Source organism: Lipotes vexillifer, unplaced genomic scaffold (genome assembly GCF_000442215.2).
Source record: "Lipotes vexillifer unplaced genomic scaffold, Lipotes_vexillifer_v1.1 scaffold325, whole genome shotgun sequence".
Lineage (NCBI taxonomy): Eukaryota > Metazoa > Chordata > Mammalia > Artiodactyla > Lipotidae > Lipotes > Lipotes vexillifer.
The window spans coordinates 427,226-442,176 of NW_006799313.1; the positions used below are offsets into that span (position 1 = coordinate 427,226).

The 14,951-nt window shown below is 37.7% G+C and overlaps 1 protein-coding gene across 1 annotated transcript in view; it reads left to right on the forward strand.

Annotated features, from left to right (window-relative positions):
• The window catches only part of TNKS2 (tankyrase 2), a 63,494-nt gene extending 55,756 nt beyond the window's left edge, over nucleotides 1–7,738 (forward strand). Inside the window, exons 25-27 of the mRNA XM_007471552.1 lie at nucleotides 889–1,075; nucleotides 4,413–4,569; nucleotides 5,378–7,738. Of these exons, the coding sequence (XP_007471614.1) occupies nucleotides 889–1,075; nucleotides 4,413–4,569; nucleotides 5,378–5,440 (407 nt within the window). The 3' untranslated portion in view covers nucleotides 5,441–7,738. The remainder of the gene's footprint in view (nucleotides 1–888; nucleotides 1,076–4,412; nucleotides 4,570–5,377) is intronic.
• The last annotated feature ends 7,213 nt before the right edge of the window (nucleotides 7,739–14,951 follow it).

Below are 14,951 nucleotides of genomic sequence, written 5' to 3' on the forward strand. Positions count from 1 at the left end.
TTATGTATTGACTTGATGGTTGTAATGAATAATTTTTTCTGTTTCATAATAGAAATGGTTTTGGGTTTTCCAAATTCAAATAAGTTATTGTATTCTTCAGTATTTCTGTAAAGTGGAATTCAGTGTATTTTCCTGTCCCTTTATGAACAGGGACACTGATCTTGATGGATCAGTTAGTTGTGTAATACTGGCTTTTCCCAACCCTCAGCCTCACTCCACTCCCTGGCCTGGTACCCATGCTTAGTACCTCCTCTCCTTTGGCTAAGCTCCTTCTTGGCACACGTGCAAGGAAGGAGGAGAAAGAAGTCAATATGTAGGGAATGAAGGAACACACCACATTTACAGTTGAAATCTGGTACTAGCAAGTGATAAAAGGCAGAGAAGTAGAAGGATAGGAGAGAAGAGGTGCAAAGAAGAAAATGAACATGAAAAGATCACTTTGGCCACTTTTGATATCTAGAAAAAGTACACATATGTGGGCATCATTGCATGACCTAACTGCATTCAGCCTTGCCGTAAGAGGTGAATTATGAGACTCTTGGTTCTGGATATGTATGAATTTGGGGCCTGGAATTTGATAACTCTAGCATTGATATTTCAGGTGATCTGTTTATTTTTCTAGTTGAATCTGTATGTGTCCTTACTTTGGCATCTGAACCACTACCCTATTAGAAACATTCATTCATATTACCAATTCTTCTAAAATAACTATTTATTCTAAAGTGGTGAGCTAGCTGACAGTTAACTTGTTAACCCTTGTGTTTTGATTTTGCTTTATTGTGGTGGTGGTGTATATATGTTTAAGAATTCAACTTCTAAGAGGCTTTAGCTTTTGTTCTTTTTCTTCTAAGATAATTTTAAAATGTTACGTATTTATATGTATTTTAGGGTCTCCCTTTGTGAATGCAATTATTCATAAAGGCTTTGACGAAAGGCATGCCTACATAGGTGGCATGTTTGGAGCTGGGATCTATTTTGCTGAAAACTCTTCCAAAAGCAATCAGTATGTGTATGGAATCGGAGGAGGTACTGGGTGTCCAGTACACAAAGACAGATCATGTTACATTTGCCACAGGTAAGAGATCATTTGTTCTCATTTATTTTGATAAGAATCAGATAAGAACTGGTTTCAAATTTGAGAAATTTGGGGGGCAAAACATTATCTCGGACAACTTTAGGAATCCAAGCTAGTCATATTTCAGGTTGCTTTTGGTCCTCTCACCAGTTCTAGTAATGGCTAATATTTATTAAATGATCTGTATGGGCCAAGCACAGTTCTGCACACTTGACCTGTTCAACTCATTCAATCATTAGAGCATATGGTGCTTTTAGAATATGGAATAGAAGATATCACTGGGCATGAAAGAGATTTTATTGTGGACTGTTTAAAAATCTAGTATTCAAAGGCTAAAATGGCATTACTTGTTACACCTAATCATTTCATGGCAATGTGTGAGGGAGTCTCTCTTCCACTGTAATAGTGATCGTAATCCTCAATCTGTGATGTTACTACTCAAAAAGTTATAATAAAATACACCAATCCCTTTAGAAAGCACATTATCAAAGAACTACTTTGTACTTTTTTCCTACTTTTAGTTACCCTGGTCTAACTCAGTTGTTAAAATCATTCAAATGACTTGGGTCTAATTGATAAAATCCTCATAGGTAAATAAATTATCTTTCACCATTTGAAAAATCAAGTAAGATTAATTACTGAGGTTTATTCTATAGTTAGGACACTGCTTATAAAGACCTAGAACAGTAGCTATCAAACATGAGCAAGCTCAGAATCACCTAGACGGCTAATAAAAACAAAGATTCCGGTGCCATGCGTCCTGAGTTGTTGATTTAGTAGGTAGGGCCCTAGAAGTTGAATTTCTGCCAGTTTCTACCAAGTTCCTAGCTGATGCTGAAGCTTCTGATCACTGATGTAGAAACCCTAGAGCAGTAGTTCTCAGCTTTGGCAGCACATTGGAGTTACCTAAGGGGCTTTTATAACTAATGCCTGTGTCCCACCCTCAAGAGATTCTCACTTAGTTGGTCTGGGGTCTGGTATGTGCATGGGATTTTTTTTTTTTTTTTGCGGTACGCAGGCCTCTCACTGTTGTAGCCTCTCCTGTTGTGGAGCACAGGCTCCGGACGCACAGGCTCAGCGGCCATGGCTCACGGGCCAAGCTGCTCCGCGGCATGTGGGATCTTCCCGGACCAGGGCACGAACCCGCGTCCCCTGCACTGGCAGGACTCTCAACCACTGCGCCACCAGGGAAGCCCTGTGCATGGAATTTTTAAAACCTTCCCAGCTGACTTTGAAAGGTTACCAAGGGTAAAGGACTGTAGTCCTGAAGGGAAACAAAGACTGTTTATGTTTTGTTCTTGTTGTTTGCCCCCTAAATTTAGACTCAAGTAGGTATCTACAGTCAGTCCTCTTGGGTATGACCTCCCACCCATTTCTATTTTAGATCATAAGTTGGAATGGTTAGGAGGTTTGTGATTTCTTGAGATTCTGTAAATTGAACATTGCTACTTTTACTTGTCATATATTATCTGGAGGCTAAATAGTTCTGATTATTAGTATTAGTAGTAAGCATTGTTCGAGTACCTCTTCTCAGCTGTGTTTGGAGTAGAATGCTTGTATGTCTGGAAATAAGTTTATTTATTAACTTAAGATTTCTGTATGCTGGATTATCATGGGACTGATTGTAACTATAATAGAAAATCTATTAGAAACGCTAAGAAGGGCTTCCCTGGTGGCACAGTGGTTAAGAATCCGCCTGCCAATGCAGAGGACACGGGTTTGAGCCCTGGTCCAGGAAGATCCCACATGCCGCGGAGCATTTAAGCCCGTGCGCCACAACTACTGAGCCTGCTTTCTAGAGCCCGCAAGCCACAGCTACCGAAGCCCATGCACCTAGAGCCCGTGCTGCACACCAAGAGAAGCCACCTTAATGAGAGGCCTGCACACCACAATGACGAGTAACCCCCGCTCTCTGCAACTAAAAAGAAAGCCCACGTGCAGCAATGAAGACCGAAAGCAGCCATAAATATATATATATATATATGTATATAAAGAAAGAAAGAAATGCTAAGAAGGTTTCCAAAGGGCATATTTAGAATAAAAAGTACATAGCCCATCTTCTTTGGAGACAGAATCATCAATTAGTCCACCAAATCTCCTCTTCTCCTATATAGAAAAAAGGAAATTAGAGAGAGAAACAATGAAGTAATAAAAAGTTCATTGGATCTAAGGAAGGCCAATCATATGCCTGTGGGGAGTGGGAAAGTAATACTTAAAACTTCTGGTGAGGGAAGACCTATTTGAAGACGTGACATTTCAGCTGAAACTTGAAAAATGAATATTAGCCAGTAGAAGAGTGGTAGAATACATATCATTCTAGATGGTAGAGGAAACAGTATATCTGATGGCCATAGGGCAAGAAAGTTTGGCCTGTGGGAAGAAAAACTAATGCTCCTGGGCATAATGAACACAGAGTAAAATTCAAGAATTTAGAGCCATTAAAAGGAATTTGGATTTTCTTCTAGGCACAGTGAGTAGCCTCTAAAAGGTTTTAAGCAGAAAAGCGATGCGATCTGATTTATGGTTTTTGTTGTTTGTTGTTTTTTTCCCCCTAAATCACTGGTTGCTTGGATGGAAAATAATTTAGACAAGAATTAGAGTAGAGGGCTTCCCTGGTGGCGCAGTGGTTGAGAGTCCGCCTGCCGATGCAGGGGACACGGGTTCGTGCCCCGGTCCGGGAAGATCCCACATGCTGCGGAGTGGCTGGGCCCGTGAGCCATGGCCACTGAGCCTGCGCGTCCGGAGCCTGTGCTCCGCAACGGGAGAGGCCACAACGATGAGAGGCCCGCGTACCACAAAAAAAAAGGAAAAAAAAAAAGAATTAGAGTAGAAACAGAAAGACTAGTTCAAAGGCCATTGTTACAGTCCAGGTGAAAATTTTGGTGATTTGGACTCAATAGTGACAGTAGAATTAAGAGAAGAGAATGGATTTCAATACATTTTGAAAGTGGAATCCACAGGACTTACCTGGGTAAATGTTTGACTTTGTAAGGCACTTCATGGAAGCCCCTTAAAACCTCCTCCTCCTTCCCACTTGGACTATGATTTCTGCTTTTGCTGGGATACAAACAGGATGGCAGAGTCTATATCTCTTTAAGATTATTACAGTCGCTATAAGATATCATTTTATAGTTAAAATAAGGATTAATTAAAGTGGCAAATTCTTTCATTAGAGTAGTAGAAGGCATTCTTACAAAGCTCTTTAAAGGGTAAAACGATAGAAACAATCATAAGTGTTCATGTATAAATGCATTAAAAAGCTTATGTAGTGTACATAAATAAAATTGTCATGTATGACTTGTCTTCAGGGAGATCTTTTCCTTTTCACATGTTATAGGCAGCTGCTCTTTTGCCGGGTAACCTTGGGAAAGTCTTTCCTGCAGTTCAGTGCAATGAAAATGGCACATTCTCCTCCAGGACATCACTCAGTCACTGGTCGACCCAGTGTAAATGGACTAGCATTAGCTGAATATGTTATTTACAGAGGAGAACAGGTAATTCAGTTTTATTTGCTCATCTTCAAAAATGCTTTAGAGCCATACTTTAACCTCTTACTAATCTTTTAAATTGACAAGGCATATTGCCTTAAGAGCTGGATTTCTTTTTAACTCGTATTTGGAAATTATTTCAGACTTAAAGAAAAATTGCAAAAATAATAAAGAGAATTCCCTTATAACCTTTACCCAGATCTTCCAAATGTTAACATTTTAGCATTCTCTCTTTCTCCTTTATCATGCTCTCCCTACTGTATGTGTGTATACTTTTTTTTTTCCTGAGCTGTTTGGAAGTAGGTAATAGGCATCTTTCTTTACCCTTAAATTCTTCAATGTGTATTTCCTAAAAACAAGGACATTCCCTTAAAATTGTCAAAATCAGGAAAATATCATTAATGTAATATATCTAACCTACAGACCTTATTCAGATTTTGTCAACCATACTTTTTTTTTTAGCTTCTGTAAAATATAATTAGAATCTAACCTCTCTGTAGCAAAGAAATGTATAATTCCCTCTTGCTCTTAGTGACATAGATCCAGTCAAAAGCATCTCTAGAGCGTTGTGTACTGGGGATACGTATCGGGATCACCTCAGTTATTAAAAACAAACACATGCTTAATATTCATCCTAGACCTGCTGATTGAGAGTCTAAGGGATTGGAGTCAAGGTAAGGCTGTTTTGGGAAAATGCCCTTTGATGATTCTGATCCACAGCACTAATTTAGAACCTCTTCCCTAGGAATCCTTATAATAAGTCTCCTTTCAAAAAATTTGTTTACCAATATTTGAATTAATCTTTCTCTTCTAGGCTTATCCTGAATATTTAATTACTTACCAGATTGTAAGGCCTGAAGGTATGGTTGATGGATAAATAGTTGTTTTAGGAAACTAGCAACACTGAACCTAAAATCATCTAAGCAGCTGGTGGCCTCGTAAGTTTTACTCCTTTGCTGAGAAAAATCATCTTATCCACAAGCCTGTGGCAAAAGGTTAAAAAAATGTGAAAGGATTTTAACATTCTGACTTGATAAAGCTTTAATAATGTACAGTGTTTTCTAAATATTTCCTGTTTTTCAGCACTTTAACAGATGCCATTCCAGGTTAAACTGGGTTTGTCTGTACTAAATTATAAACAGAGTTAACTTGAATCTTTTATACGTTATACATTGATTCTAACAGAAACTGTAATTCCCCTCAACAGAACTCATTTTACTAATATAGTACTGTGTTCTTTAAAACACAGCATTTACACTGAATACAGTTTCATTTGTAAAACTGTAAATAAGAGCTTTTGTACTAGCCCCATATTTATTTACATTGCTTTGTAATATAAATCTACTGTTTTAGAACTGCAGCGGTTTACAGATTTTTTTCATATGTACTGCTCATCTGTACTTAATCTTGCATCATCATGATTGAATGATCTTTTACCTTTGATTCCAGAGGCTATGTTGAGTCGTTAGCAGAGACCTTGTCACTTGGGAAGGATTGATTCATCAGATTTAATTTGCTGATGGAAGCATTTATGTCTCATTAGAAGTCTTTCCCATTTAAGAGCTTGTTTCATAAATACTCTGGGAGTTTAATTTGTGATAACTTTGTATGTATAACACACATTCCAAAGAGCTCTAACTATGATGGTCCTGATTATTAAAGACACTTCTTTACTAGCCTCAAACTCTGGGTTTCACATTGGAAAATTTTCTCATGTCATTTTGTGAAAATTAGAGCAAGAGCTTCTATTTTTTAGAGAGGCTGAATCCTGCCACTGAACAATTATAGTGTTCTTTTCATGGAATGTAAATAGGAAGTTGAATTTTCAGATGTGGGAAGGGTAATCCTGAAATTTTTCCAGTCTGTTCTAATTAGCTTAAATCTAAAGGGAAAAAAATAGCAGATGGGAGTGGGTAGTTTTTTCTCTGAAGTATTTTTCTCCTGTTATTTTTCTTTGGCCTTATACTGTTTTACTTATAGCCAGTCTATACACCATAGGTAAGCTCAGCCCAAAACCATGAAATGTAGGTGTCCCAGTTCTCTCCTGGCCTCCTGAATAGGCAGGTGCAGTGAAATGGGGGCTTCTACTCCTGGGTTGCCTCATCATGACATGGTACACCCACTTGGAAATAATGCTTTGTTTATGCACCACCTGGTGACCAGGCTTGTTGGGCAGCTGTGGAGGGGAATGCTATCCCATAAAATGCCATTCCTATTTTTTAACATAAAACTATCTTTTCCATGAAATATGCCAGAGCATCTTGGTACAGAGACATGAGTTACAGCTTGGCAGTCTGTTTGTTGACTGTAGTTCTCTCAGAAGTAAAGGCAAGATTGTTACCCATTAAATCTTTGTTAATGAGGCTGTTCCCCTTCACTCTCTGTACCAGTTCACATTTGTTTTACATTTTATTCGGTCTCTAAATTAACTGGGCTTTTGCAGTAACTTGTACATAAAGTGCTAGAAAATCATGTTTCTTGTCTTGAGTAAGAGTTAATCACAGTAAATGTATTGCATATCTGGAGTTGTGTTTCTATGATGTAAATTGTGATCATTTAAGAGGTCAATTCCTGACCATGAAGTGCTTTTATACAGCTCTCTAATAATGGCAGATATGATCCTAACATCATTCTTGGAACACAAATGGAGTATGCCAAATCTTATGTGATTTTTCAGGTTCTGGAAGCTTCTAGGTTTTATAATTAGAAGATAATGAGATGAGTTAATGGAGTTTATATTTACATACCTTATCTCTCAACATTTAGCCCATATTGCTCACCCTATGAGTGACTCTGGAATTGCTTATCATGTAAAATCATCATGGTCTATGAGTTTACGATATTGCAGCTTGTGTTGTTCCATCTAATCCATTGCTTAATTAGTGTGTTGCTTTTCTATGAATGATTATATTGTGGTTAATATGTTAGCATGGCAATATTTCAGATAGCTTTTTGTTAGGAGCTTGGGGGGGTTTGGGGGTGACGGGATTTCTTTGAAGTTTTTGCATGAAATACCTTACTTTATGATGATGGAATTGCTTTTTCTTTTGTCTTGTGATTTTTTTTTTAAGAGATTTAAATTTTTGTGTGAGTAGTACTATTGTATCCATCTTGAGTGTCTTACTTGTATCACATTCCATACCCTCATTTAATTCTTAATAAACTGTTCACTTGTTTTTCTGGGTAGCATGGTAATTACTGGAATAGCATAAATGTGTTGTTGAATGGTCTTTGAGAAAATGGATTAAGATTACAATAAACCACAACTGCAGGAAAATAATGTAGTTCTGAGTCTAATAGTGATAAAGACTGCAGTTTAAAATTTGAAATACTGAATGTCGTGACCGTACCTGCTCAGATCTTTAAGATGAAAGTAACTGTCAGACACTTTCAGACATTTAGTCCATCCTACACAAGTTTTGGCAAACCTTAAAGCTGTTTCCTGGGAAATCTATCTTTTTTTTTTTTTTTTTTTTGCCACACCACACAGTTTGCAGGGTTTTAGTTCCCCGACCAGGGATCAAACCTGGGCCCTCAGCAATGAGAGCTTGGAGTCCTGACCACTGGACCACCAGGGAATTCCCCTGGGAAATCTATCTTAACTTATAAAGAGGAATAGGAATATATTTTTGCATTCTGTGTCATAGAAAATTTCTTTATAACTTTACAGATCTTAAAGTTAGTAGTATTTATTATTCTTAAAAGAAAGTATAGTAAGATAAATGTATTTTAGGTTTCAATATGCTGAGTGTCTGTGTGTGTGATCAGGTCCCTGCTTTCCATAATAGGAGAATGATGGTGCAAATAATCCATAAGTCATTTGGCTTTGAAATATTTTTCAGCAGCTTTATCTTACTGCTTGATTTGGTATAATATTAAAGTGTTCGCTTGCTAGTTCCTAAGCATGCATGCCATTTTATGGTGTGATCCTGTTGTTTGCAGGGTGATGAGGAAAGAAAACTTGCAAATAAATTTCCCTAAGCTTTTGTGATTAGTATTCCTGACTGGCCCTTTACCTACTGTCCTGTTCTATTAGAGGAGTAGAGTAACAGAGGAAGCAAGTGGTCATATACATTCTTCACCAGGAGAACTGCCAGATTTGTGTAGAGTTAGACTGTAATGTGGCCTTTTCACTGTCTGCTGAATCTCTACCCGCCGCCTCCTTTTCATGCTTACTAGCTGAGGAAGACTGACATAAAATACTTAATGATACCTTCTTAGAAGGTTCTTGCTCTCCACATACAAGCCACCATTGTTAGGAGTGTCTTCTCCACTTTGTTATTCACCCACAGTTGTCATCATCATCACAAAAATCTGCACAGAGCCCCTCAAAATGGTCTGCCAATACACTGTGGAGCGGTGCTATGCAAAAGTGGCCTGCAGGTGGGGCTGGTCTGCAACCTATTTGTTACCAGGCTGTGGAGAGATGAAAACAAAAATTGAGAGGAACTTTTATAGCAGTCTGACATTGATGCAATGTTTTAAATTTCTTTTGTCTTTTTTCTTTTTTTTTTAAGGCCGTGCCTTGCAGCACGTGGGATCTTAGTTCCCCAACCAGGGATCGAACCCATGCCCCCTGCATTGGGAGCATGGAGTTTTAACCACCGGCCTGGCAGGGAAGTCCTCTTAAATTTCTTTAACTAAAATATTGGTCTGCAATAAATTGGAAATTAAGAGGAAAACAGAAACAGTAGTCCCTCACAGATAATTTGAAAGGTAGAAGAAAGATATCTGTTTTTTTTTACCACTAGACCCATCACTTAGCACAGGCTGACACATAGTAGTTCCTCAGTAAATTTTTGTTGAGTGAATAGTGATTAAGTGATTGGGCTCTAGATGGATCTGGATTTGAATTTTACCTTATCCCACACCAATTTTACAGCCTTGAACATATTACATAACCTTTATAACCTTTATAAGCCTTACAATACTTATCTCATAGGTTTGTTGAGAGAACTAAGTGATCTTCTGTATGTGCCACTAAGTGCTATACTTGGCAAAAACTGGTTATTGTAATTATATTATTATTTCCCTGAATCCCCAGGACCAGTGGTTGAGTTTTCTCACTTGTCATGGAGATATAGAACATAGAATTTTAAAACAGCAAAATTTATTTGCCACGGGTCTGCTCCCTTTGTTCCAATGAAACCTTAAGAAGCTCAAATATGAGGTATGGATGTCCCTAGGAAGCTGAGGATCTCAGTTTGAAAAAGACTGACAAAAGCACACAGACATTATGGCAACCTGGTTGGGGAAGGAAGACATACCCATAACCCAAGCCTGCATCATATTCCTACAGTACAGAAGAAACAAACTCCACTCAAATGAACTCAGGATCAAAAGTCCAAAACAATCCACTGTGAGCATAAGTCAGTAGACACAACCTTAGAGCTTTAGCACCCTCACAAACTTAATGTAGGATGATAACTATGGAATAAGAATATTTAAAATGATTGGCTGGGGGAGGGAAGCATAAAAACTATTAGAAAAGATGACACTGAAAAAGGCAAAGTAGATTTGAAAAGCTAACACTTTTGGGGAACTAAAAAAATGTATAGTTAATGAAATTAAGAGCCCCATGGACAGATTAAACCACAGATTGGGCATATGTGAGGAGAGAATTGGTGAACTAGAAGATAAATCGGGAAGATATCCTGGTTATAGCGGAGGAAGGGATGGGAAATAGGAAAAGGCTAAGAAACATGGAGAATAGAATGAGAAGATCCAACGTAAAGAATAGGGGAAGGAAGATATTTGAAGATTTTTTCCAGAATTTTAAAGGAGGTATGGATCCTCAAATTAAGAAAGTGTAACAAATATCTAGGAGAGTGAATAAAAACAAGTCTGTTTCTAGACATATAGTACAACTACAAAAGAAAAGAGAAAAATCTAAAAGGGACTAAAAAGAAAAGTTACCTGCAAAGGAATTAGTAGTTATTACCTGCAAAGGAATAACTACGCTGGTAGCAGGCTTTTCAGTGGCAGCAATATAGGCCAGAAGACAATAAAATAAGTTGTAAGTGTTGAAAAGAATTGATGTTAGCCTTGAAATCTATACAGAGATAAATTAGCATTCAAAAGAGAGGATGAAAAACACATTTTCAGATTTTCCTGAAAGAACTCATAGGATTTATTCCAGAAAGAAGGCAGTTGAATCCCGAAGGAAGTAGTGGACTGCAAGAAGCCTGGTGAACAAAGAAATTGGTAAATGTGTTGGTAAACAGACTGAAATTATACTCGTGTAAAAAAAAGAATAAATACTAACTCATAAGGAATCATCTTCAAGATACAATAAATGAAAAAAGAGGTTGGTGATTTATGTATGATTTGGTACTCTATTTGTATAAAACAGGAAAAACTACAATATGCATTTTCTTCTTTATGCGTAAAACACCTCCAGGATACTCACAAACTATTGGGAGGGCACCTAGGTGCCAGGGGACAGAGGTGTTGAAGAGACTTTTCACTGTATAGTCTTTTATTCCTTTTGAATTTTATAGCAGGACTATTTTTTTATATTTATTTATTTTATTTATTTTTGGCTGCATTGAGTCTTCGTTGCTGCGCGTGGGCTTTCTGTAGTGGCAGCGAGCAGGGGCTACTCTTTGTTGTGGGGCACAGGCTTCTCATTGTGGTGGCTTCTCGTTGTGGACCATGGGCTCTAGGTGCACAGGCTTCAGTAGTTGTGGCGCACGGGCTCTAGAGCAGAGGCTCATTAGTTGTGGTGCACGGGCTTAGTTGCTCCATGGCATGTGGGATCTTCTCGGACCAGGGCTCGAACCGTGTCCCCTGCATTGGCAGTTGGATTCTTAACCACTGCACCACCAGGGAATTCCCTAGCAGGACTATTTTATCTATTTAAACAAAACTATAACAAAATAAGCATTGTCTATAAAAATACCGTAGGAGTAATAAATAGATATGAGATTTTAAAAACAAGGTGGAATTTAAAGTACTACTTGACAATAATGTGGGAGATAGGAGAAACTTTAAAAGTGTTGATGAGCTTCAGAGTTGTAAGTATGCATATTAAAATTTTAAGAATAATCACTAAAAGAGTAGAAATAGACCTGTAAAGATGAACAAAAGGTAAAAGAACACTCCAGCAAAAGTGGGGATTATAGGTGACTCATGTACTTTTTTTCTCCCAAAAGGTATGAAAGAATCTTAAACAAGTAGGAAATTATCTGTAAAGGGGTAAGAACAGGCTGGACATTCCTGGAATGGTGGGGGCGGGGGGCGTCAACGAGAGGACCAGACGTCAAGAATAGCATTAAGGCGCCAGTAACTAAGTGTAATAATATTGGTGCAGGGATGGATTCATCTGACCAACTGAACAGAGTATAAATGGGATTTTTATATACACCAGAGGTAGCACTACAGATCATGTGGGAAGAAGGAGCTGTTCAATAAATTGTTAGGAAACAACTGGTTATGCATATGGGAAAAATTTGTATATCTGGATGCATACACAAAAACACTTCCAGATGGATTTTATATGGGACTTAATATGAAAATCAAAATATTTTAAATGTTAAGAAAATACAGAAGAAGACATTCTGATTTGGGCATAAGAAAGAGCTTTTAACTGAGCTTCAAAGAACACTTAACCCTAAAAGAAAAGATTGATAAATTTGTATTAAAATTAAGAACATCTGTTCATCAAACGGCCTTTGTAAAGAAAGTAAAGAGGCAGGTCACAAAGTGGGAGAAAATATTTGCAACACATTTAAAGGGCAAAGGATTCATATCCAGGATATATTAAACTAAGGGGGAAAATAAGTAAAAAATAAACAGGCCTTTCTCAAAATGGGAGACCCCAGTGACCACTAAGCATTCCAAAAAATGCTCAACCGTATTGGTAATCGGGGAAATTCAAATTAGGTAACATGGTAATACCACTTTACACCTGCTGGAATTGACAAAAGTAAAAAACTTGACAATGCAAACTATTAGAGGATGTGGATCTCTTACACATTGCTGTGGGTCTAAGTGCTTTGGAAAACAATTTGACATTACCAGTAAAATGAAAGAGCCTACTTCTGGGTATATAAAGAGGAAACAATAAAAGCAATAAAAAAATAATGTTATGTAGAAACAAAATAAGACTGGCACAAACAGGATACTATATGCTATTCTTGGATAGAAAAGTTCAATATTATAATGATTTTGGTTCTCCTTAAGTAAGTATATAAATTTGCCATGACCTAGTAACATACCGGATTGACATATACACACTACTATATATAAAATAGATAACTAATAAGAACCTACTGTACAGCACAGGGAACTCTACTCAGTACTCTGTAATGACCTATATGGCAATAGAATCTAAAAAAGAGTGGATATATGTATATGTATAACTGATTAACTTTGCTGTACAGCAGAAACTAACACAACTTTGTAAATCAACTATACTCCAATAAAAATTAATTTAAACAAAAAATACCAGCACTTTTGAGGGAAGGGGTGGGAACCTATGCAAGCTGATTCTAAAGCTACTGTGGAAAAATAGATATACAAGGATTCTTATAAAAAGTTTCTGAGAAGAAAGAGTACTGAAGGGCTACTAGCCGTATCACATATTAAAAATACTTTTTAAACTACTAAACAGTAATACTGGCACATAAGCTAATTACTGGAATGGAATAGAGAGTCCAGAAATGGTCTCAGATCTATGGTAGGAAAGGTAGGATATTATGAAACTGTGGGGAAGACAATGGTCTTGCAACAACTGAAGAGCCATCAGGACAAAATAAAGTTGGACCCTTGTTTCTTACATCAGAATACTTTAGTTGAGTCAAATATGTAATGATAGAAAGTGAAACTACAAAATTACAAGAAGAAAAGCAACAATGTTACCAATATTGGTATAGCAAAGACCTTTCTGATTATAACAAAACCCAGAAGCTTTGAACAGAGATTAATAAATCCAACTTCACAAAAATTTTGTCTGCAAAGTTAAAAGATAAATGGCAAACCGTAAGAGATATTTGCAGCACATAACACGAATTTATTTTTTTAACATTAAAAAGCTCTCCAGAATCAGGAATCAAAACACCAACAACCCAATAGAAAATGAGCAGTATATAGAGAAGGAAATTTTTTTAAATGGCATTTAAAGAGGAGAAATGCAGCTTAACTATGTACCGTGGTACCATCTTCCGCTTCTCCTCCTAGTAAAGAAAAGATGGAGTGATATTCAGAATGTTTAACAGCCAGGCACTGACCAGTCAGAAGAGACTGAAGACCACCTCTTCTGCCTGGTGTTAACCCTTTAGTTGAGGGATGGTGGGAGATTGTGGGGGATGTAGGGCCTCTGGGCTCTCTCGGAGGCTCTAGATAGCAGAGAGGAGCACTCAGGACTGGGGGCAGCAGGTAGTTACCAGCAGGCACAGAAGCATGCCGATATTTAACAGCCAGTACAGTCCCACTGGTGGAGGAAAATAACTCTTGCTTCATCGAGAAACAGCCTCTGGAAGGAAAACTGAGCAGTACTTGTCCAAATTTTAAATGGGGATACCCTCTGAGGAAGAGGACCTGTGGTAAGGAAATACAGCATTATTTGGAAAGACAGAGTTTACACGCAGCACATCTCTCCATCAATAGGGGACTGGTTAAATAAATTACAGCACATTTATACACCAGAAAGTCTGGAACCATGAAGAGAATGAGCCAGTCCTACATGTACTGATTGAGATAGATTATTGAGTGGAAAAAACAAAAGCAAGGTTCAGAACTGTGTGTAGAGTCAGTTACCATTGTAAAATATAGAGAGGAAATACCAACACACAGGCATAACTTGTGCTGAGGAAGAGATCCAGGTGGCAGGAGACATAGGGGTGGAATGAAAGCCAACTTTCTATTCTGTATCTGTTATACTTAGAATTTTGTACTTTGTGCACTCATTCCAAAATATTTGTCTAAAGATGAGAGTTGAGTTAGGTAATATCTAAGAGGTTTTTTTAAGCTGTAAGTCTGGAAAAGTGTGACCAAAACTGAACTGAGAAATCCCCCAAGGGGGGTTGGGGGGTGGGATGATTTGGGAGATTGGGATTGACATATATACACTACGATGTATAAATACATAACTAATGAGAACCTACTGTATAGCACAGGGAACTCTACTCAGTGCTCTTTGGTGACCTAAATGGGAAGGAAATCCAAAAAAGAGGGGATATATTTATACGTATAGCTGATTCACTTTGCTGTACAGCAGAAACACAACATTGTAAAGCAACTATACTCCAATAAAAATTAATTTTTTTAAAAAAAGAAAGAAATCCCCCAAACCTGCTGTGCCTTCAGTCTTCCTCTTCGTAGTGAAAGACCTCTCCATCCATCCAGTTGTTGAAGACAAAAACCTTGAAAGTCAGCGTCCTCTTTCC